This window comes from Mobula birostris, chromosome 7 (assembly GCF_030028105.1).
Source record: "Mobula birostris isolate sMobBir1 chromosome 7, sMobBir1.hap1, whole genome shotgun sequence".
Lineage (NCBI taxonomy): Eukaryota > Metazoa > Chordata > Chondrichthyes > Myliobatiformes > Myliobatidae > Mobula > Mobula birostris.
The window spans coordinates 153,971,423-153,995,666 of record NC_092376.1 but is presented as its reverse complement, the minus strand read 5'-3'; the positions used below and the strand labels follow the sequence as shown (position 1 = coordinate 153,995,666).

Below are 24,244 nucleotides of genomic sequence, written 5' to 3'. Positions count from 1 at the left end.
GGATCAGAGTGCTGGGCAATATCTAGTAATATGAGGAAATGAATTGTAGCAGCAGAGATATGGTTTTTTCAGGAGCAACACTCACAACACACTGGAGGAACTCAGCAGGTCGGGCAGCATCCATGGAAAAGATCGGTCGACGTTTCAGGCCGGAAACCTTCATCAGGACTCTAGGGGGAAGGGGCACAGCCTCTATAAAGAAGGTGGGGGGAAGGTGGGAAGGAGAAGGCTGGTAGGTTCCAGGTGAAAAACCAGTGGGGGAGGGGAAGCAGGGAGGTGATAGGCAGGAAAGTTGAAGAAAGAATAGGGGAAAACACAATGGGTAGTAGAAGGAGGCGGAACCAAGAGGGAGGTGGTAGGCAGCTGGGGGAGAGGGCGGAGTGAAATAGGGATAGGGGAAGGGAGGGGGAGGGAATTACCGGAAGTTGGAGAATTCTATGTTCATATCAAGGGGCTGGAGACTACCTAGACGGTATATGAGGTGTTGCTCCTCCAACCTGAGTTTAGCCTCATCATGGCAGTAGAGGAGGCCATGTATGGACATATCTGAATGGGAGTGGGAAGCAGAATTGAAGTGGGTGACTACTGGGAGATCCTGTCTGTTTTGGCGGACGGAGCGGAGGTGCTCGACGAAGCGGTCCCCCAATCTGCGTCGGGTTTCACCGATGTAGAGGAGGCCGCACCGGGAGCACCGGATGCAATAGATGACCCCAACAGACTCACAAATGAAGTGTTGCCTCACTTGGAAGTACTGTTTGGGACCCTGAATGGTGGCGAGAGAGGAGGTGTAGGGACAGGTGTAGCACTTGCGCTTACAGGTATAAGTGCCAGATGGGAGATCCGTGGGGAGGGACATGTGGACCAGGGAGTTGCGGAGGGACTGATCCCTGCAGAAGGCGGAGAGGGATGGAGAGGGAAAGATGTGCTTAGTGGTGGGGTCCTGTTGAAGGTGGCGGAAGTTGCGGAGGATAACGTGTTAGATCCGGAGGCTAGTGGGGTGGTAGGTGAGGACAAGGGGAACTCTGTCCCTGTTGTGGTGGCGGGAAGATGGGGTGAGAGCTGAAGTGCAGGAAATGGAGGAGATGTGGGTGAGGGCATCATTGATGCCAGCAGAAGGGAAACCACGATCCTTAAAGAAAGAGGACATTTGAGATGTCCTGGAATGAAAAACTTCATCCTTGGAGCAGATGCGGCGGAGACAGAGGAACTGGGAACATTTTTGCATGTGGCGGGGTGGGAAGAGGTATAGTTGAGGTAGTTATGAGAGTCAGTGGGCTTGTAGGTTTTTGAGAAGGATGCAAAGAATATCATGGACGAAACGAGTATCTAACGAGGATGTCATGAACAGAGCAAACACAAAAAGAGAAATAATGTATGAGATCATGAAAAGGCAACGTAACTTCATTGGACATGTGATTAGGAAAGAGGAGTTAGAATGCACTGTAATTATGGGAAAGATTGAAAGGAAGACAAAGACAAATGATGATGGAGACAGTAGCCAGAGAACTGGAAATGAATACCAATGAATTGATCCACTTGACCCGAAACAGGAGTATGTGGGCTATGGCAGTCAAAGCTCAAACTGGGTACGGCACCCGATGGTGATGATGATGATCAATGGGTATTGCCACATATCCCGGAGATAACACAGCATGCCTGCAGTGCTCCACAGAACAGCCCAGAATTAAATAGAATATACCCGGCAACAACATCGAAACAACCCCGCTCATTCTTCCTTCCAACCCGCCCACCCACGCAGTTACACAGTCCTCTAACCCCGGGACTCGCAGAGATTCGCAGACTCAGTGGTCCGGCTGAGCCAATATCCAGATTGTTTCTACAGAAAAGAAAAACAATGGCTCTAAAAAAATGAAACGAAAACTTCACTGGATATTTTCCTTGCAACCTGTTCTCTGTTTGCTCTGGTACCCCATCCAGCTGTGCACGGAGAGCATTCTGCTGATCGTTTTATCACTTTTTCTGCCACTGCTTTTCCTACATCTACAATGGACCGTCTCTGAATTCCACATAGAGTTCAGCGGTGGAACAGGATTTATTAATGTTCTTAGGTTAACGCAGTCAATTACGCACACTGGCGGTACTGCTCATATCTGAAAGCGCGAAGTATTAATTTGCACTTTAGTTGAAGTTGCATGTAGTGATCGCATTGAATACTTTAGGCATTCGAGCCAATGGATCAATAAATTGTCAATAAAATGTGATAAGATCTTGGGGAAACAAAATAGACTTGTGTTTAAAGTTCTATTGCGTACTACAAACACCCGTTTCTAGTAATTGGACTGAATGACGAGCGGATTACTAAAGAACAGGATTAATAAAAGTCTAGTTCTGGTGTTACAGGTCCGCCTACTATCGGTCAACGTTCAAATTTTCCAGAAGAAAGTCGCTGTCTAACATGCGGGATTACGATGAAATTACCGCTTTCCTGGGAGACTGGGGGCCACATCAGAAACTCCTCTTCTTCCTTTTGAGTTCTTGCACCATTTCAAATAGTTTCTACGGACTAAATATAATTTTCGTCGGAGATGTCCCAGAACATCACTGCTTAATTCCCGAGAACCTCAACCTCAGCGAAGCATGGAGGAACAAGACCATCCCTCTACAAGGCGCCGAACAGCAGCGCAGCAAGTGCAGTCGGTACCGGCTGGACGTGATAATGAACCTTTCGGAAACATTCCCCGACCCCGATTTCCTCAACATGTCTGAGATCGAACAGGAACCGTGTCTGGATGGATGGGAGTACAGTAAGGAGCAGTACATCTCCACTATCGTCTCCGAGGTATGTGGTGTTACCTGCAACAGTTCGGCCATTAATAGTGAAATGTTGTGATATGTTCGGATGTCTCAACACATAGGTAATTCTGTATTGCACGGGACGGCATGATAACGTAGTGGTTAGAATGGGGCTCGACGGTCGTTGTCTGTACGAGTTTGCACTTTCTCCCGGTGGTATCCCAAAAAGACGTACCGCTAGGATAACCACATTGTGGGTCTGCAATGTTAGCGCCGGAAGCGTGACGACATTTCGCGCTGCCCAACACAATCTTCGCTGACTTAAACAACGCATTTCATTATGTGTTTCGAAGTCTTATGATAAATAAAGCTAACCTCAATCTTATTGTATTTAATCCCACGCATAACGAAATATGTTTTGTTTTAACTGACGGTCAATGAGCTGAGATGTTGACTGTTTCTATGACGAGCCCGACCTGCTGAGTATTTCAAGTTGTTTTTTGTTTAGATTTCCAGCACTTGTTTAGTTTTTAATTATCCCGAAGCATCTGTTATTCTTCCCCTAGCTAGCTTTGGGCATGTTATAATCTATATTTGCTTTGTTTCAACAAATGTCGAAAATCGGAATTTGATGCTAGGCTCCAACTTCATGTCCCTGCACTCAGCCTTTTCTACTCAGCAAGGTTTGAGCGAACTTAGTGAAATTCTGGCTTTGAACTTAGTTTAAAATTGCAGGTGATTCTATATGAAAGCAAAACTTGGAGAACTGCTTTACGTAGAACTACTTCATGCCAGTGGCGAGCCGATGATATTTGTGAGGTCAGCTGTAGAAGCCAAGATCTAGGCTGCAGATTTAATGGTGGAAAGACAGGGGGTACAAAAACGATGTGTGTTCTGTAGTTGTTGTCAAATGTTTCTACTAAGCAGGTGGAACTAAAGGATAGTTAAAACATAGAAACGTAGAAAACCTACAGCACAATACAAGCCCTTCGGCCCACAATGCTGTACCGAACATATACTTACTTTAGAAATTACCTAGGGTTACCCATAGCCCTCTATTTTTCTAAGCTCCATGCACCTATCCAGGAGTCTAAGACCCTATCGTATCTGCCTCCACCACCATCGGCGGCAGCCCATTTCACGCACCCACCACTCTCTGTGTAAAAAAAACTTACCCCGACATCTCCTCTGTAGCTAGTTCCAAGCACCTTAAAACTGTGCTGTCTCATGTTAGCCATTTCAGCCCTGGGGAAAATGCCTCTGACTATGCACATAATCAGAGTTCCTCTCAGCTGCTCCGTATGTCAAAAGAGCATGGCTGATGTGCCTTAAGGCTATTTTCCGAACTCTTCCTGAATTCCCTTAAAACCCATAGATCTATCACTCTTGTTTCGTGTGACCACAGTTACCGAGCCTCTACAGCCTTCCAGGGTAGAAATTCCACCCACTGACCTCCCCTTTGATGGAAGAAATTTCTTCCTGCACCCATCCCTACCCCAGTTTGAAATAAGCTACTTTTGAAACTGTGTACCTTGGTCCTTAACTCCTTAGCCATGAAAACATCCTCTTTGCTTCTTGCTTGTCAAGCATATATCTGTGAAATTGCCCTTCATTCTTCTGAACCCGAGAGAATACACTTCCTATTTTCTCAGTCTCTCATGCTACATTTCCCTGGATCTAGGCAAATGAGTCTTAGCTACATTCCTTCTACAGTAATTACATCCTTTCTTAGATAAAGTGACCAGAATTTCACATTGTCCATGATATTTTGTCTTACCAAGATCTTAAATAAATCTATTATTATAAAAGCCTACACATTTTTTGTCTTCTAAGCCCTTGTTACATTTGTATGTTGGCTTTTAGTGCCTTATGTACAGGAACAGCTAAGTTCCATTAAACATCAATGTGACTCAATCTTCAGCGTTTGACAAGTATTCCACCCACTTTCAATTATGTGTATCAAATCATCTGATCTCATATCTTTCCAATTTCCATCAGCCATGTTCATTCCCATTTATTCTGCTCAGTCTATACTCCTTGGAAACCATTCTGCATTCTCCCATGTTCATTACTCCCAGTTCCGTGTCCTGTAACATTGCTGACTATCCTTCTGTGTGAGAACTTACTGAATGCTTTTGAAAAATCTAGATACTCCATATCCATTGATTCCCTTTTATCTATCCTACTTGTCACACTTTGAAAGAACTCTGCAGAGTTCAGTTGCCTTAAAACTCCAGCCATCCAGCTTCACTCCTGTCAGATAGCCAGTTCTTCCCATATTATAAACTTATGTCCTCAGTTAATTATCAAGCTGCACTTTCATATTGCAGATGAATAACAAGAAAATGGAAGTAAAGTTGTGCATGTAAGAGAGCATAGGTGACAGGGAATGGGGGACTGAGGTTGATAAGAGTCAGGCTGACTCCTATTGCCACTGTGTTCAGTGATAAGGCAGGGGGGGCGCTAGAAACGGAACCAAATACAAGACACAGACTCTTAAGTACTAGGAACAGGACTAGGTGTGTCAAGCAAGCAAGGGAAGAGGGGAAGAAATGATGCTGGACCTTGACACAGGCCCTGGATGAGACTAGGATTCAGGGCCTAGGCTAGGACTTGGACTAGAGACACAGGACCCAGATGTGGAACTAGGGACAAGGAGCTTGGACTAGGACTAAGACTAGGAAAGCAGAACCAGGAGAAGGAACTTGGAACTAGGAGCCTGGGCTAGAACTCCGAGCCAGAGACTGGACAGGGACGCGGAACCTGGGTCTTGACTCAGGCTCAGACCCCGGATCTAGGCGAGGACGAGATGTGGCTACAGGACAAGGCACATGGACAGGACGAGAACACAAAGCCTAGGCTTAGACAGGATGAGGTTCTTGGACGTGACTATGACAGGACGAGGGAACTCCAGCACAGGTCTGGGCAAGGTACTCCTGGGCAGGACGTGGCTCTTGAACTGGATTTGGCTTGGCTCTTGGACTTGGCTGGGTTAGGCTCTAGGGCTCAGAACCACAGGAACTTCTTCTTGGGCTCAGAGCCACTGGGACCCTTGCAGAACACAGGGCCGGACCCTTTTTAGGATGCAGGGCCGGAATGACTGCCAAGGATATTTGCCGAAGAAACTGACGGAGGTTGCAGCCGAAGGCTTCAGAAGGAAGGGATGGGGAAGGGAACAGTCCAACCAACAATCCCCGGTTTGCAGAGGGATTTATGTGCCAGACCAAAATGAGAATCAGGTGCCTCAATTAAAGCACCCAACAGAACAAGGGAGAAAACAGGAAAACCTGGAATAAGGATCGATGGACCGGACCATGAACTGGAATGCAGACTTCACAGACCGGACCATGACAGATGGCCCAGGTGCAGAGGGAGAGATACAGAAGTGGAATGAGCAGTTCACTGAGTTTTAATAAGAACTGTACAGAACAAAAGGATAATGATAAATACCAGGTCAACAGGGCCATTAACTAAAATTCTCAAACTAAAGTCTAACACCATTACAGCGGCTCAGAAATGGTAACTTATTACTAAGTTAATACCATTCCTTTAGGACATTGATCTAAATCTTCTAAATAGCGGTATTAATCATCTTTACCAGACTCTGGACAAAGGTAAGCAGGGAGTGTTACTGCTGTTGTGCTTCAGTCAAGACTTGGCAACAGTGAAGTAAAGGAAGGGAGTTAAATACAACTACCATGAAATCCTAATTGGCTAGAATGTGCATTCTCATGAGCGCGATTGTCGCCCCTTTCAGTTGACTTGTGAGGGCAGCCAGACTCTGTGGCAGAATTTGTGGGTGTAATGTCTGTGTCATTAGATTAAAGACATCGATTTAGGGAACATATTAGAGTAGTAGAGCACTACAGTATAGAAATAGGCCTTTTGACACACCTAGTCCATGCAAAACTCTTATTCTGCCTAATCCCATCGACCTACAGTTGGACTTTTGCCATCCATACCCCATACCCCTCCCAATAGTCATAGAGCACCTTAAGGTAAGAAGGAATTTAGAGAAGAAAGGAAGTTTGAAAGAGATTGATAGTGGGAGACAGGAATTTCATGAGCCAGGGATCTTGACATTTATAAACACAAGAAGTTCAGCAGATACTGCACATCATAGCACATACAAAATGCTGGAGGAACTCAGCAGGTTAGGCAACATCTATGGAGAGACATGAACAGTTAATATTTCAAGCTGAGTCTCTTTGATGAAAATCGTTGACAGTTCATTTCTCTCCTTAGATGTATCTGTTCCGTTATCCAGAGATATTATTCTCTTTATCTATAAAGATGGCAATTTCTGATACAACTAAAAGCTTGCCAGGCTATTTTAAAGGGCAGTCAATAACACAATGCGCATGGAGTCACATGTAGGCCAGACGAGAGAATGACGGGGAGGTTATTCTTTGAAGGAAAATTATGAGCCAGGTGGATTTTTAGTACCAATCTTGTAGAACTGCGCAAGTCATTATTGAGTCAAGCTGTGTAAAAAAACCATCTAGATTATTTAATTAATTGAATTTAAATTCCACAGCTATCCTGGTAATATTTGAACTCATGTTTTAGGATTGTTAATCCAGCCTTCCGAATTATAATTGTAATAATTTAACCATTTTGCCACTATTTCCATTTTAATCCTCATAGGACCTTGTAGTTCCTTTAGCTACATTGATCTAGAATTTTACTGTTGCAGGTCTCTGCTCATCTGAAGTCTTCTATCTATTCCACAGCAAGCTTAGCCAGGATAGAAACATATATTAAAATGTTCTATGCTTCTACCATTTTAGATAGATAGCCAAAGGCAGATAAGGTGTTTTCTGTCCTTGAGGATATTTTGTTATAACAAATCATCTGTAGCAATGGTGACATCTAACTTGAGGTAGGTGGATGGCTCTGAATTTCCAGCAGTAGAACAACTTTTGCACAAGCGATGCAGAGTATTGTAAGCTGTTTGCTGATTTGGAGCATCCAGTAAATGCCAGCAACAAATCCAGCCCACAGTCTTCTGGTCTACCTGCATATAATCCTACAAGACCAAAGGTTTGGGCACTCTTGTTAATCAAAGTAATCAGCATAAATCCAAAAGCAAGGTAAGTAGATGGAAGAGAGAGAAATGGAAGGTTATGTGCTTGGTTCTGGATGAAAGTAGAGTGGAAAGAAACGCATGAGCAGTATTGACCAACTGTAATAAGCTTTTTCTATATTTCAGTAAATATCCTTATTCTGATCAGTGAATGAATATAAGATTGAAGAATTTCAGTGTCTTTTAAATGACAGAAGGGTTGTGATAAATGACATCATTTTTATAACCTTTTAATTTAGTTTTTAAAATCTACATACTGTATTTTTGTAAGGCAGAAACTAGGGTATTACTGAAAATTCTTACAATATTTCCCACGCAAAATGCTGGGTTAATACATTAACCTTAGTTAAACCAAATCTTACACCTCATTAGTTACATTATCTTCAATATTTCATATATCCATATCCATATGATTGCCACTGCATAATAATTGCCATTGAGCTAATGCTGATATCACAGCTGGTTTTGTGACTGAACTGAATAGTGCCCGCAATGGCCTAAAGCCATAAACAGTATTTGGACTTTCTGATGTCTTTTTTTGCATTTCAGTGGGACTTAGTGTGTAACAATAACTGGAAAGAACCATTGGCTACATCAGTTTTCTTCATAGGAATGTTAGTAGGTTCCTTTAGTTCTGGAATATTATCAGACAGGTGAGCTGTTTCCTTTATTTATCTCACATAGTCTATTTGTATTATCTCTATCACTTCTTCATCCCAAAGCAAGATACAAGATTATGGTAGATTAGGTGATTTAATATTATAGTTAAATTATAATGACAGTAAAATATTTACATTAAGGAAATTCAATTGTATGAAGTTATACTCCTGTATTAACTCACATATTAGCCAGCTATCATGTTATATGATACCAATGGTCCTGACTCCACTTATATCAATTCTGCACGGAGTCTCTTTGAGAGCCAGAACTGCAGGAACTTTTGATATTGCATTCAAATCTTGAAAGTTCAAAGTAAGTTCACTATAAGATACATATGCTATCACATCATAGCTGACATTAATTTTCTTGCAGGAATTCACAGGAAAACAGAAATGTAATAGATTTTTATGAAGAATGATACATAAACAGAAATAGACTGATAAACAACCAACGTGCAAAAAAAACAAACTGTGCAAAAAATACTGAAAACATGAGTTGTAAAGAGCCATTGAAAGTTATATTGTAGATCATAGAATCAATTCAGAGTAATGGTGAATGAAGCTATCCACACTGATTCAGGAACCTGATGGCTCTATGGTAATAATAATTCCTGAACCAGGTTGTATAGGACCAGATGATTCTGTACCTCCTGCCTGATGGTAGCCGTGAGAAAAGGGCATGGCTTGGATGGTGGGTAATGATTATCCTATATCTAGCCTTATTTCTTCTTGTATTTCCATATTTTCATCTGCGGCTACACTTGTACGAGATGAGGATATGCTGTGGGTTGTTCTTGTAGAAACGTGGCTCCAGGACAACATCCATGCACTATTAATCTACAGGCCATGACACTCAGGGACTTTGGCTATATTCTTAATTTTTTTTGCAACTGTATGTGTTTCTGCTGTCATAATTATATATATGTAATATTGTATATTACATATGTGCTATGTGCTTTATGTGACTGCTGATACTGTGTTTTGGACCTTGGCCCCAAATGAATGCTGTTTCATTTGGCTGTATTCATCTGTATGCTTGAATGACTACTGTATTAAACTTAAACCTGAACTTGACCTTTTATTCGAGCTGATTATGTTTGTACCTTCATAGAGCCACCTTGGAGCCAATGAGTATTTTGTCTTGAGTTTATTTTTAGCCTCTTTATTATGTGCTCATAACAATGTACCAGGTCCAACATGACTTTTCACTGACCTTTCATTTAACCTCATCAGAACCTTTGAATCCATTACTCAAGGAGGGCCAAAAAGACACCTTCTCCAAATTATGCTGCCCACCAAAATACATTTTTGTCTTATCTTTGCTCCACAAAACCTTGATATTATATGACAGAACTATTTTCACTGAAGTCTGATGTCAAGGAAGACAACACTATGATCCCAAAATATTTCTCAACCTTGCTGCAATTCTGCATGTCACCTCTGACAAGCCTTTCAATAGAATTGAGCTAAAGAGAATAAATTAGACGTTTAGCTATTATGGTCCAGAATCAAGCTTACCAAAACCTTGGTGACAGAACTGCAATATGCAGACAATGCTTGATGATGCTCAGTTCCAAGTCATCTTCAGTGCTTGTGAGAATATATCTTATCAGACAATATCCATAATACCATTTACCATCTTGTCCCTGCTACACTTTGTGACCCTCCAACACTAAAGATTCGTGGCGACAGTTTGAAACAGATATCCTATATCTTGGGAGACATATTTTGACAACCGCAGACCACTGATTGTAGGTGCCTTTGATTGAGGAAAACTGTGAAATCCCTGCCCAAAAATTGTTCCAAGTGATGAAGGAGCATTTGCAATGATATTGGGAACCTCATCACGAGCACACGGAAGACATGCATTATGAAGCAGAAGAGATTGGAGAACTTTACAGATTATACACCCATCTGATCAATCTGTGGAAGAGCCTACAATTCCCACATTGACTTCATCAGCCACCTCAGAACACACAAAACAAAAGTGGGGGTAGGTCATCCTCCATCCAAAGGGGCTGCTCACAAAGAAAATTTTTCATTCATTGTCTGAATTAATCAGAAGCAAAAGAGTGTGATTTAGAATGCGTTTAACTATATGTGTACATTTATATATTTTTTTTGTCAGTAAGTAGGCAGTGCTGTAAAGAACTGTTTATTCTATTTTCCAGGTTTGGGAGGAAAATTGTTCTGTTTGGGGCAATAGCTCTACAAACGATATTCAGTATGCTTATCGTATTCTCACCAAACTTGGAAATCTTCTGCCTAATTATGTTCTTCAGAGGTATTGGTGGGCTTGCAAATTATGTGGCCGCCTTCATTCTAGGTGAGCTTCTATGCTATTCAGTCTATCTTTTTCTAAATTTAATGATTCTGTTACTCTTGGGATGAAGTTCCAGAAACTAGAAAATAGGAATAAGCTCTAACTCTGTATAATTTATTTTTGCTAGAGATCTATCAAGTTCAGAGCCAAATTTGTGTATCTTGAGGAGCTCTCCTGTCAAATTTCTAATCTTTGGAGATTGTTTTTCCAGTTAACTTCATCTGTCCCTGTATGACAAGGTCACCACCTCTGGAACCCATTTAGTAAATCTTCACTGCATTCCTTTATTAGACGAGGACACCAAAATTATGTGCAATATACAAGTATGGTCTCATCAAAGCCTACTACAATTGCATTAACACTTGCAAACTCCTGAATTAACTTTATTGTAATAAGAACTATAACACCAATTGCCCTTTCAGTTGTTTTCTGCACCTGGTTGTTGACCTTCAGCAAATGTAAATGTATCTGCAGATCCATTTGATCAACAACAGTATTTAATTTATCACCATTTATCAAATATTATCTTTTTCCACTACGTGTACCAAAGTAGATTACCTCATATTTTTCCACATTATGTTCCTATTGCTATGTTCTCACCCACTAATTCAACTTGTCCACACTCTAATGAAGCTGCTTTGCTTCTTTCTTCGTACTTGTAATCCTACCTTCTTTAGTATTGATGATGAACTTGCAAACTTAACATTACATCTGCAGCTTGTTACCACCCAAACTGGACCTGCTACAATTTGCCTACCAAATCAACCGATTGACAGATGACACAATAGCCACTTCTCTACATACCATCCTTACACATTTGGAGAAGAAGGATGCATATGTGAGAATGCTGTTCTTGGACCACAGATCAGCATTCAACACCATAATTCCATCCAGGCTCAACAAGAAGCTCAGAGACCGTGGCTTTGACCCTGGTTTGTGCAGCTGGATCCTGGTCTTCCTGTCAGATTGCCAGCAGGTAGTAAGAGTGGGCTCCCTCACCTCCACACCTCTGACTCTCAACACAGGAGCCCCTCAGGGCTGTGTACTAAGTCCTCTCCTTTACTCCCTGTATATGCATGATTGTGTTGCCACCCACAGCTCTAATCTGCTAATTAAATCTACTGATAATACTACATTATAATACTACAATATAATCTCAGAGAAGAATGAGGTGGCCTACAGGGAAGAAGTCATCTCTCTGACAAAGTGGTGTCAAGAAAACAATCTCTCCCTTAAATGTCGCAAAAACAAAAGAGCTGGATATGGATTACAGGAGGAATGGAGACAGGCTAACCCCTATCAACATCAGTTGGTCTGAGGTTGAGAGGGTAAACAGCTTTAAATTCCTTGGCATTTACATCACCGAGGACCTCACGTGGTCTGCACACACCAGCTGTGTGGTGAAAAAGACACGACAGTGCCTCTTTCACCTCAGACGGTTGAGGAAGTTTGATATGGGCCCCCAAATCCTAAGAAGCTTCTACAGGGGCATAATTGAGAGCATCCTGACTGGCTGCATCACTGCCTGGTATGGGAACTGTACCTCCCTCAGTCGCAGAGAGTGGTGTGGACAGCCCAGTGCATCTGTAGATGTGGACTTTCCACTATTTAGGACATTTACAAAGTCAGGTGTGTGAAAAGGATCCAAAGGATTATTGGGGACCCGAGTCACCCCAACTACATCTGTTCCAGCTGCTACCATCCAGGAAACTGTACCGCAGCATAACAGCCAGGTCCAACAGGCTCCAGGACAGCTTTTTCCACCAGGCTATCAGACTGATTAATTCACGCTGATACAATTGTACTTCTATGTTATATTGCCTGTCCTGTTATACATACTATTTGTTATAAATTACTCTAAACTGCACATTTAGATAGAGATGTAACAAAAGGATTTTTACTCCTCATGTACGTGAAGGATGTAAGAAATAAAGTCAATTCAATTCAATTCAGTAGTCCTCTGAGCTAAATCATTGATATGAAAGAAATGAGGCTTGGATCAAGATTAAACCTCGTTCAGTCAGACTAAGGGGAGGAACTTCGGAAGAAGGAATGCAGCAAAAGCAAAGATAAAGAAGGCTTTTTATGGGTGGCAATATGCACACACTTCAATCTTCTGTCCAGGGATGAATATTCGAATGGGATACATAGAACATAGAAAACAGAATGAGGTGGGTGACTTCAATATTCCTGATATTGATTGGCATCCTCTTAGTATGAGAGGTTTAGTTGGGGCAGAAATTGTTAATGTGTCCAGAAAGGGTTCCTGACACAATATGTAGAGAGGCTGGTTAGAGGAGAGACCACAATGATCTGGTACTAGGAATGAAACCAGGTCAGGTGTCAGATCTCTTGGTGGGTGAGCATTTCAGAGACCGGGACCACAACTCACTGACTTACCATAAACTTGGACAGGAATGGGAGCAGATGATATGGGAAAGTATTTAATTGGAGGAGGCAGAATTATGATACTACTAGGCAGAAACTTGGGAATATAAATTGGAAACTGGTGTACTCAGAAGAAAATGACAGCAAAGTGGATGTGCAGTCACTATGACTGCACCTTCTCCTGTTTTCCTCATTTCTGCCTCGGCTCTCATGCCCCATTAGGAATTTGATTAACTGTGTAGCCAGCAGCTACCACCATTTTTATTATCTGGGTTTTAGGATTCCAAGTACAAAGGAAGATGTAAAGTGACCTCATTAGGATGTGAACAAGTTGGCTCTGTGGTTGTGAACATGGCAATAGGAATATACTGTGGAAAAAATTGAGGTTATCTACTTTGGTACACATAGTGGAAAAGGATAATATTTGATAAATGGTGATTATTTTTATGAACCCATGCCATCTCACAGAAACTGTAAGAAGACACCATAGTCCCATTTAAGCTCATTTGGTCTAATATGTTGCTTGTATGATTGATATTTTCACTCAGCATAATTCTCAACTTTCTGCTTTGGCTCTTGCTTAATTAAAATAATTTTGGTCTAATTTACCCTTCCTTTACCTATTGCGTCCTTATGTACCTCAGTAAAGCACCCCAATTTGTCTTCTGGGGATCTCTTTCCCCTTTAAATTATTTTTTATTGGATATGATAGGGCAATGTGGACTAAACCTGCCTGGGTATTTCAGCCTCTGAAAGGATATGTGTATCATCTCGTGTTAGGTGATGGACATCCCTTATCAAGGATCAACTTTACTTTCCATATACGATAATTTTTCTTATACTAGGAATTTGCTGTGATAGAATCTAGTAATTTTTGAAAGATCATTACTAATGCCTCCACAACCTTTTCGGCACCTCTATCAGAATCCTGGGATGTACACCACCTGGTGCAGGTAAATTGTCTACCTTCAGACCTTTCAGTGTCCCAAGAACTTTCTCTCTAGTAATGTTAACTTCACACTCTTCTGACAAATGACACTCTGGAACTTCTACCATACTGCTAGTGTTCTCCGCAGTGAAGACTGATGCAAACTTATTCAGTTCGTTCACCATTTCCTTGTCCCACATTACTACGTCTCCAGCATTGTTTTCCAGCAGTCCGATGTCCACTCTCACTTCTCTTTTACACTTCAAGTATCTGAAGAAACCTTTGGTATCCTCTTTAATATTACTGGTTAGCTTACTTTCGTATTCCATCTCTACCCTTGTAATGATTTTTTTTAGTTGCCTCCTGCTGGTTTTTAAATGCTTCCCAATCCCCTAACATCACTATTTTTTGCTCTATTATATGCCTTCTCTTTGGCTCTTATGTTGGCTTTGACTTTTCTTGTTAGCATAACTACTAAACGTCCTCCCCAGATACAGGATATTCTAGCCATAGAGCTGATGATTGACTATAGGGGAAAGAAGCAGAAGGACCATGAGGCAGTGCTCTTTAGAAGATCGGAGCTAGAGGGGGTCATTAACTTTAAATTCCTTAGTGTTCAGAGGATCTGTCCTGGGACTACCAGGTAGGTGCTATTACAATGAAAGCACAACAGCGCCTTTACTTTCTGAGGAATTTGCCCAGATTTGGCATGTCATCTTAACCTTTGGCAAACCTCCATAGGTGCACAGTGAAGAGTATCCTGACAGGCTTCATCGCAGCCTGGTATGGAAACACCAATGCCCAAGAATGGAAAATCCCTGGGCTGGAGGCCCTGATGGGCCCCTGTTGACACCGTAAAATGCTGCTGTACCAAGCCAAAAAAAGGCAAGAACAAGAGCTCCTGAATGTTTCCATCAAGTGACACACAACGTAAAATGGATGTGAGCTGATCTATGTGTACAACTTCTGTGCTTGAATTGATGCTAATTGAAAAGTATTTGCCCATTTTGACTTCACTGACGATCTCTGACAGAACTCGATCGTTCATGAGCTCAATAAACTCCTCACATGTTTTAGGTGAAAGATATGAATGGGTGCCTGATCCTGCATTTCCAAATTTCTGTATGTGTGCCTTCAAAAACGGGTCAAACTCACTTATTACCTCTAGAATGCCCATGTATTTGCCGTTATCAGGCCTGCCAAATATATCAATGGAGCCTCGTATAGCCAGTCCCCTCTCGACCAAAAACTTCACAACCGCCACCACTCTTCTCAATACGTTGGTCCAGTAGACACACTCTGACTCGAACTGTTTTTGCAGTTCTATATCAATTCTTCCACTGTCAGATGCGAGTGTAACATAGATCAGTATCGTTTTCCTGTGGTGTTCGCTATTTTCATGCTCTCCTGTGCGCTCAGCAGCATGTTTCCAGTCGCTAAAGCCAGTTTCGAAGATGGACTGACGGTTACCATCACTGAAGATGCGGCATGCAAAACACACAGCTGGTGGAAGGGGAATATAAGAGCCACTGCCTTGATATGTACTCACCGTTTACCAGCTTGCGTTTGAAGTGAAATTTGGAGAAAAAATGTCTCTGCTGTTTGTATACTCATTCCAAAGCTTTGATATCCACATCCTTATTCTGGCAGGACTCCGGCCCTTTCTTAGCTCAGTATGCTCGGACTGAATCATCTAATGTTTCCCTTACAATCAGGATCAGTGCCGTAAGGATCCTCAGTAGCGGTAACGTTAACATTAGTAGAAACCCGACTTGGTTGTTCGGAGGCCTCTGTGGTCGGGAATCCCAAAGTCATGCTCTCTGCCTCCTCAACGTTAGCTGCTGACTGTGGCAAGGACGGTGGTCCTGTGCTAACGCTGGTGCTAGCGCTAGCTGTTGTACAAGTCTCCATTTGTCCACCGGTCTCAGACTGTGACAAGAGCGATGGTACTGCTGCATCATCGAGAACAGGTTTAAAAAAATTCTGTCAATTTCAATGTCTTTTTTAATGCTTCTTTCTCACGGTCCTCTTTTTCTTGTTTCTTTTTTCTTTTCTGTGCTCCACTCTCGTATTTTTTTTGTCCGCCATGATGATATTTTGGGCCCCTCTGCAGCTCTGGCCCCTGGGCTGCAGCCCAGCCTAGATCTGCCTAAAGTCCAGCCCTGCTCCCCACCATGGAGCACATCAACAAGGAGCACTGCCACAAGAACCCACACCATCTAGAATGTCATCTTTGTGCCTCTATTTGCCACATTTTTATTGCTATTAGTCTCCTCTTTTAAATCTTTGCCTCATTTTAATATTACCATCTCACTCACTGTCACTATTCCTTGGTCCTGTCTGCTTCTCCTCTTCCTTAATTCCAAGGGATACAAATGTGCATACATCAAGATGCTCTTCATTGAATACAGCTCGGCATTAACTCTGTCATCACCATGAAACTCATCACCAAGCTCCCAGACCTTGACCTCAGTCCCGCCCTGTGCTACTGGATTCTCAATTTGGTTTGGTTGAATGACAATTAAAGTTGAACTTGAAATAGAACTATCTTACTGGCAGAGCCCAGTTCGTACAGATTGGCAACAACATATTCTCCACACTCATCATTAGCACAGGCACACCACTAGGCTCTGCTCATTTTATACTTACAGTGCTTATAAAAAGTATTTACCGCGCCCCCCGCCCCGGAAGTTTTCATGCTTTATTGTTTTACAACATTGAGTCACAATGGATCTAACTGTGGCATTTTTTTGACACTGATCAACAGAAAAAGACTTTTCCATGTCAAAGTGAAAACAGATTGCTACAAAGTGATCTAAATTGAGGTCTCTGTCGGTCAGGGTCAACCATATTGTGTCCCAGCTGTCCAGATGTGCAAGCCAGGGCAGTAAAATATGGACAGCAAGCTCCTCCTCTCCACGCATCTGATGAACCCAAAGGAACGGCACAGACCAATACAGTTTGGCACCAGCAGCGTCACAGGAGATGCCTGTCAGCATTGAACTCAACATAGGACTAACTTAGGAATGCCAGCTCCAGATTTTTTTCCTCGGGGTTTACTCCCAAAACCTTTCCCATAAGTGGGTATAGCTGCAAGGCAGCAAAGGTTTGATATCATAGTTTTCCTTCTCCTAGATGCGCTACCAACCAGGCTGTCGAGCCCGATCTTCCCAAAGTGGCTGGTTTTAAGGGACCAGTAACCTGCCCTTGCCCCTTCTCCTGTCTGAAGAAACAGTTCTGCTGGGCTTAGTAGCTAAACCACGCATGAAGGCCAGGAGCTGGACTTGGTTGTCAGAGGCTATTTGAGGTGCATGCCATTAAGAGCATAAAAACCTTAAGGAATTAGTTACAAATATAAAACAAAAAATAGTTGAGTGCACAAGTATTCACCCCCTTCAGGTCAGTATTTAGTAGATGCATCTTTGGTAGCAATTACAGCCTTGAGTCTATCAGCTCTGCACATCTGGACACTGTAATTTTTCCCCATTCTTCTTTACAGAACTGCTCAAGCTCTGTCAGATTGCATGGGGATTGTGAGTTAACAGCCCTTTTCAAGTTCAGCAACAAATTCTCAATTAGATTGAGGCTTGGACTCTGACTTGACCACTCCAGGACATTAACTTTGTTGCTTGTAAGTTATTCCTGTGTAGCTTTGGCTTTAAACTTGGGGTCATTGTCTTGCTGGAAAACAAATCTTCTCCCAAGTTGCAGTTCTGTTGCAGATTGCATCAGATTTTCCTTCAGGGATTTCCTTGTATTTTGCTGCATTTGTTTTACCCTCTATCTTCAGAAGCCTTCCAGGGCCTGCCACAGTGAAGCATCCCCACAGTATGATGCAGCCTCCACCATGTTTCACAGTAGGGATGGTGTGTTTTGATGATGTGTGGTGTTTGACTTCTGCCAAACATAACATTTAGTCTGATGGCTGAAAAGCTCAATTTTGGGTTTGTCATACCATAGAACCTTCTTTCAGGTGACTTCAGATTCTCCCACATGCCTTCTGGAAAACTCTAGCTGAGATTCCATGTGAGTTTTTTTTTTCAACAGTGGCTTTCTCTTTGTCATTCTTCCATAAAGCCATAACTGGTGAAGCACCTGGACAACAGTTGTTGTATGCACAGTCTCTCCCATCTCAGCCATTGAAGCTAGTAACTCCCCAAAGTTGGCGTAGATCTCTTGGTGGCCTCCCTCACTAGACCCCTTCTTGTCTGGTCTTTCAGTTTTTGAGGACGGCCTGCTCTAGGCAGATTTGCAGCTGTGCCATATTTTTCCATTTCTTGATGATCGACTTAACTGTATTCCAAGGTATATTCAGTATCCATCTCCTGACGTGCTTTTCAATAACCTTTTCGCAAAGTTGCTTGGAGTGTTCTTTTATCTCCATGGTGTAGTTTTTGACAGGATACTGATTCACCAGTGGTTGCACCTTTCAGATACTGGTCTATTTTTACTACACTCAATTGAAACACCTTCTTAGCTGCACATGGAGATCTCCATTTAAGTAATTATGTGACTTCTAGAACCAATTGGTGTTTCCACTGAGGTTTGGTATGTCATATTAAAGGGATGTATACTTATGCAATCAATTACTTTGTGTTTTATATTTGCAATTGACTTAGATCACTTTGTAGAGACTGTTTTCACTGTGACACAAATGATTCTTTTTTTCTGTTGATTAGTGTCAAAAAAAGCCAAATTCAATCCACTGAGATTCTATGTTGTAAAACAATAAAACATAGAAACTTCCAAGGAGGGTGAATACTTTTTTTATAGGCACTGTATGATTGTGTGGCTTAGTACAGTTCCAAAACTATTTAAGTTTGCTGGACCACAGTGATGGAGGTGGATACAATAGGGTCTTTTAAGAGATTCTCAGATAGGTACATGGAGCTTAGTAAAATAGAGGGCTATGTGGTAGGGTAATTCTAGGCATTTTTCAGAGTAGGTTACATGGTCGGCATAACATTGTGGGCTGAAGGGCCTGTAATGTGCTGTAGATTTCTATGTTCTATCGATGTTCTATGATGACATCACTGTCAATTACTGAAACAAAGGTGATGATAAGTCAGCATATACTGTAGGAAGAGATTGAAAATTGTTTTTTTTTGTCAGCCTTTGGCTGTTTATATATAGTTGTTTTTCATCAAATTCTATCTTATTTCTTTTTTCCCTATAAATACTTGCAAGAAAATGAATTGAAAGGTAGTATATGGGAAGATACCCCTGGTCCTGATGGGATGCATACCAGGGTGCTGAGGGAATTGGTGGAGGTTATAGTAGACACATTGGTAATTATTTATCAAAACTCTCTAGACTCTGGATAGGTCCAGGTGGATTGGAAGCCAGCAGATGTCACGCCACTTTTTTCAAAAGGATGTAGGCAAAAGACGGGCAATGATAGGCCAGTTAGCTTAACATCTGTAGTCAGGAAATGCTTGAAGCTGTCATTAAGGAAGAAGTAGCGAAACATTTCGAATGGAGTGGTTCCGTTAGACAGACGCAGCATGGATTCAGAAAGGGCAGGTCCTGTTTGACAAGCTTACTTGAGTTCTTTGAGGACATAATGAGTGCAGTGGATAGAGGGGAACAGGTGGATGTCGTATACTTGGATTTCCAGAAGGCGTTCGATAAGGTACCACACAAGAGACTTATAAATAAGATACGGATGCTTGGAGTTGGAGGAAGTGTTTTGGCATGGATAGTGGATTGGTTAACCGATAGGAGGCAGAGAGTTGGTATAAATGGGTGTTTCTCCAGTTGGCAGTCAGTGGTGAATAGGGTGCCACAGCGGTCGATGCTGGGCCCGCAGCTGTTTACCATTTACATTGATGATTTGGAAGAGGGAACTGAGTGTGGCATAGCAAAATTTACTAATAACACTAAACTGAGCAGGAAAGCAAATTGTACAGAGGATGTGGAAAGCTTGCAGAGGGATATAGATAGGTTAAGTGAGTGGGCCAAGGTCTGCCAGATGGAATACAATGTTGGTAAATGCGAGATCATCCACTTTGGAAGGAGTAATAGAAGAGCAGATTATTATCTAAATGGTGAAAGATTGCAGCATGCTGTTGTGCAGAGGGACTTGGGAGTGCTTGTTCATGAATCGCAAGAAGTTGGCTTGCAGGTACAACAGGTTATTAAGAAGGCAAACAGAATGTTGTCATTCATTGCTAGCAGGATTGAATTCAAGAGCAGAGAGGTCATGCTGCAACTATACAGGGTACTGCTGAGGCCGCACCTGGAGTACTGTGTGCAGTTCTGGTCTCCATACTTGAGGAAGGATATACTGGCTTTGGAGGCAGTGCAGAGGAGATTCACCAGATTGATTCCAGGGATGAAGGGGTTAACCCTTGAGGAGCGATTGTGTCGCCTGGGACTATACTCTCTGGAATTCAGAAGAATGAGAGGGAATCTTATAGAGACATACAAAATTTTGAAAGGGATAGATAAGATAGAAGTAGGAAAGTTGTTTCCCTTGGTAGGTGAGACTAGAACTAGGGGGCATTGCCTCAAGATTCAGTGGAGAAGATTTAGGACGGAGATGAAGGAAAACTGTTTTTTCCCAGAGAGTGGTGAATCTGTGGAATTCTTTGCCCAGGGAAGCAGTTGTGGCTTCTTCACTAAATAGATTTAACATACAGTTAGATAGGATTTTACATAGTAAGAGAATTAAGGTTATAGGGAAAAGGCAGGTAGATGGAGCTGAGTTTACAGACAGATCAGCCATGATCTTATTGAACGGCAGGGCAGGCTCGATGGGCCGGATGGCCTACTCTTGCTCCTATTTCTTATGTTCTTATGTTTTAATAAGATATACTTACTTTGATAATGAATTTACTTTCAATTTTGAATGAGTAATCATTGATTTAAGCATTTGCTATATTGGAGAGAACCACGTGAAAAAGATCATCCAGGAATGGACAGATAACACCTGCATTTTTCTCCACTACTTAAACCCCTTTCCATCTCACCTTCAGCGAAAGCAAATGCAATGAGATAATGGACTTCTCAGCTATTAGGATTGAGACAATGCTGCATGCTGCCTCTGCTGTTTTCTTTCCTTCTTCTAGCCTACAGTGCCAAACTGCTGCTATTCCTGCAAGATCTAGTTCCAAACTCACGTCATATTTTACGTTATCTCCCACCATCCCTCAAACCCTGCACCAGCTCATTTTGTCCATGAAGCTAAACTCTTGTTGTTTTAACTCTATTCCCACTGAGCTTTTGACCACGTTACTTTCCTTCCTGGTGTAGGCAGAAATCCCTACTCACAAAATACATTTGATAATAGGTTAGTCTACAAATATATATATACCTACTGGCCATGACAGTGTCTTCTACACTACTGAAAAATAGTGGTAAATTAAAGAAACAAAGAAAGACTTTTTATTTATGAAGGTATCTACAGAGATCTGGAAGCATTTTTCTGCTGTGTGCTCCCATCACTTAGGTAAACAATTTCAAATGGATTCTGGTAGCGTTAAAACAACAGAGATCAGAGGTTTGCGAGCCAACTAGTCGAAATAGCCAATATTATAAATGGTGCACCAGTTGTAAAAAAAGATTGGATCTATTCAGAAACATTCAAAAGCCCTGAGAAACTATTAAAAATTAAACTCACCAATCTATTATGTGCTGTTTTATTATTTTGTGCTGTTTCATTACTGTTGGTGAAATACTTTGGGCTTCACATTTTTTGGTTTATGAGTTAAGCATATGCTGTAATATCGGAAACACGAGGAAATCTGCAGATGCTGGAAATTCAAGCAACACACATAAAATGCTGGTGGAACGCAGCATGCCAGGCAGCATCTATAGGAAGAGGTACAGTCGTCAGGATGAAGGGTCTTGGCCCGAAACGTCGACTGTACTTCTTCCTATAGACGCTGCCTGGCCTGCTGCGTTCTACCAGCATTTTGTGTGTGTTGCTGTAATATTGGCATACATTTTTAGTGAAATATAAAAGTTTCAGAGTGACATGCAATCAAAGTAAGCTCACGATGCCCTGAACCTGGTTGTATTCTTCTTGCAGGGTCTGAACTTCTTGCAGATTCCATGCGGATTGTATATTCTACATTTGGAGTTGGTGTCTTTTATGCCATAGGCTATATGTTCCTGCCCTTTGTTGCATATTTCATAAGAGAATGGCGAACTCTAATGATGACCCTGACTCTCTGCTGCTTGTTGTACATTCCTTTGTGGTGGTATGTAAACATTTCAATTTTAAAAACATTTAACCAGCAGGATATGACCATATATTGCTGGATGTCCCTAACCAATGAGGTCTGAAAGTAACTTCAGCTATGAAAAAAACATCACCTTGATTATGCCAAGTGCACACAATATTGAATCAATCTTTGCATCTGGATTAGTTGGATTCCTCCCAAATTCAAATTTCTTTACAGATCCTTACAACTTTATTACATTTATAAGATTTACTATTTGACACTTACCCTAAATTGAGATGTTGTGACTTCACCTTTCCCAGTGTCAAAGTTATTCTGGCTTCTACACCCAGTAGCAATTATGTCATCATTATTAGCAAATAAGATTGATGCAACAGCAAAAAGAAAACCTACCGATTCTGAATTTTTAATTCATATATGTGTTTATCCATTTGTGGATTGCAGCCTCTAAGTGACTGTGGAGAATGGATTGCAGCTGTTGACAGAATAGCTTTTCACTGCAATATCATTGTCAAAGTAACCTCACTTTGAATATTTTGAATGACTTCAGCACATCATTAGAATGATGTACTAAACTCATACCTATTATCCACCCTACTGTTCATGTGGAGCCTGTTTTTCTTTTGCTATAATCATGTGCGTGTCTGACACATGCTCTGTTTTCCTTCTTCTGCATAGATAGGTAAATTGGCCACTGTAAATTGCTCCTAAAATATCAGTAAATGATAGAATCATAGGAGAGTTGATGGGAGTGTGGCAAGGATATAAGATAGGATAATTAGTGGGAATGGATGGCTTTCTGGATCAGCATGAACTTGAGGGGCCAAATGGCTTCTGACCATATTGCAAGAAAATATGGGAGAGGGACAAACTTCCTTCTTTTATTGAGGAAGCTTCACCACATACAATTTGGCTTAGTGAAAGGGGAAAGTGGTGTCCTTTATTTGGACCTGAAGTATTGGCTGCATGGCTAGATGCTGAGAGCATCGCTAAATTGAATGACATATTATTAGAAATGTTGCCAAATTAAAATATGTTTAAACTTTTACAAATAGATTGAGATCTAAAACCAGGAATCAGATTTATTTGGAGTATGCTGTGCTTTATTTGCTATTATGGATCAGGTGAATTTCTAATCATATTTTTCTAGTCCCTATAATATGTAAGTGACACAATATATCCCTGGCCAACATTCCAACATAACATATTCTAGAAAAGCACTTTCTACTCTCTTTGACAGTTAGCTCAATGGGATGAATTTTCAAGACAAAAGATTATATATTAATGGTACTATGTAGTGCCTTTTAGGTATTTATTTCATGGCACTATTACTCTGATATGGGTATTTTCACTCTGGTGTTGTTGTTGAAAGATTTCCATTGATGTTTTTCACCAGAGGTTCTTTTACAGTAATGGTTTGATTTCTTCCAATATATTTCCGACAGAGTGCACTGCTATTTTAAGCATTATTGAAGTTTCTATTTGCTCATATTTCCTTTATGCTTACCTGCTTTAGTCTTTTACTTGTTTTCACTTACCCAGTCCATATATTTTGTCCTTCTATTTCATGATACTATTACTAAATTGTTTTCCTTATGAATATCAGCATCAACCTCTTCTTTCTTTTCAGCTTTGCTTTCTTACTCCCCTGATCTGTATTCCCCTTCAAATCTCGAGCACACATCCAGGGTTTCGGTGAGAATGTTTCAATTGTAGACATTTGTCAATAATGTTCACAACATGAGACCTTACAGAGCTTGTCAAAAGTTAAAATCCACATGAAACACCACACATCTCATAATCTTTTGTAATTTCTGAACCTGCTAATAAATTTGAATACAATTTCATGATTGGTTTATTTATTTATTTATTGACAGACAGTGTGGAGTAAGTACTTTGAGCCATGCCTCCCAACAATCC

The 24,244-nt window shown here is 41.4% G+C and overlaps 1 protein-coding gene across 3 annotated transcripts in view; it reads left to right on the top strand.

Moving 5' to 3' along the window:
* LOC140200860 (organic cation/carnitine transporter 2-like) overlaps nucleotides 1-24,244 on the top strand; it is a 52,878-nt gene that overhangs the window by 7,828 nt on the left and 20,806 nt on the right. For 2 of the 3 annotated variants that reach the window (XM_072264494.1, XM_072264492.1), the window contains exons 1-4: nucleotides 2,339-2,800; nucleotides 8,390-8,493; nucleotides 10,671-10,825; nucleotides 22,171-22,342. In XM_072264494.1, the coding sequence (XP_072120595.1) occupies nucleotides 2,417-2,800; nucleotides 8,390-8,493; nucleotides 10,671-10,825; nucleotides 22,171-22,342 (815 nt within the window). In that variant the 5' untranslated portion in view covers nucleotides 2,339-2,416. Of the gene's footprint in view, nucleotides 1-2,338; nucleotides 2,801-8,389; nucleotides 8,494-10,670; nucleotides 10,826-22,170; nucleotides 22,343-24,244 lie in introns of those variants that run through there. The other variant, XM_072264493.1, reaches the window with a different exon arrangement.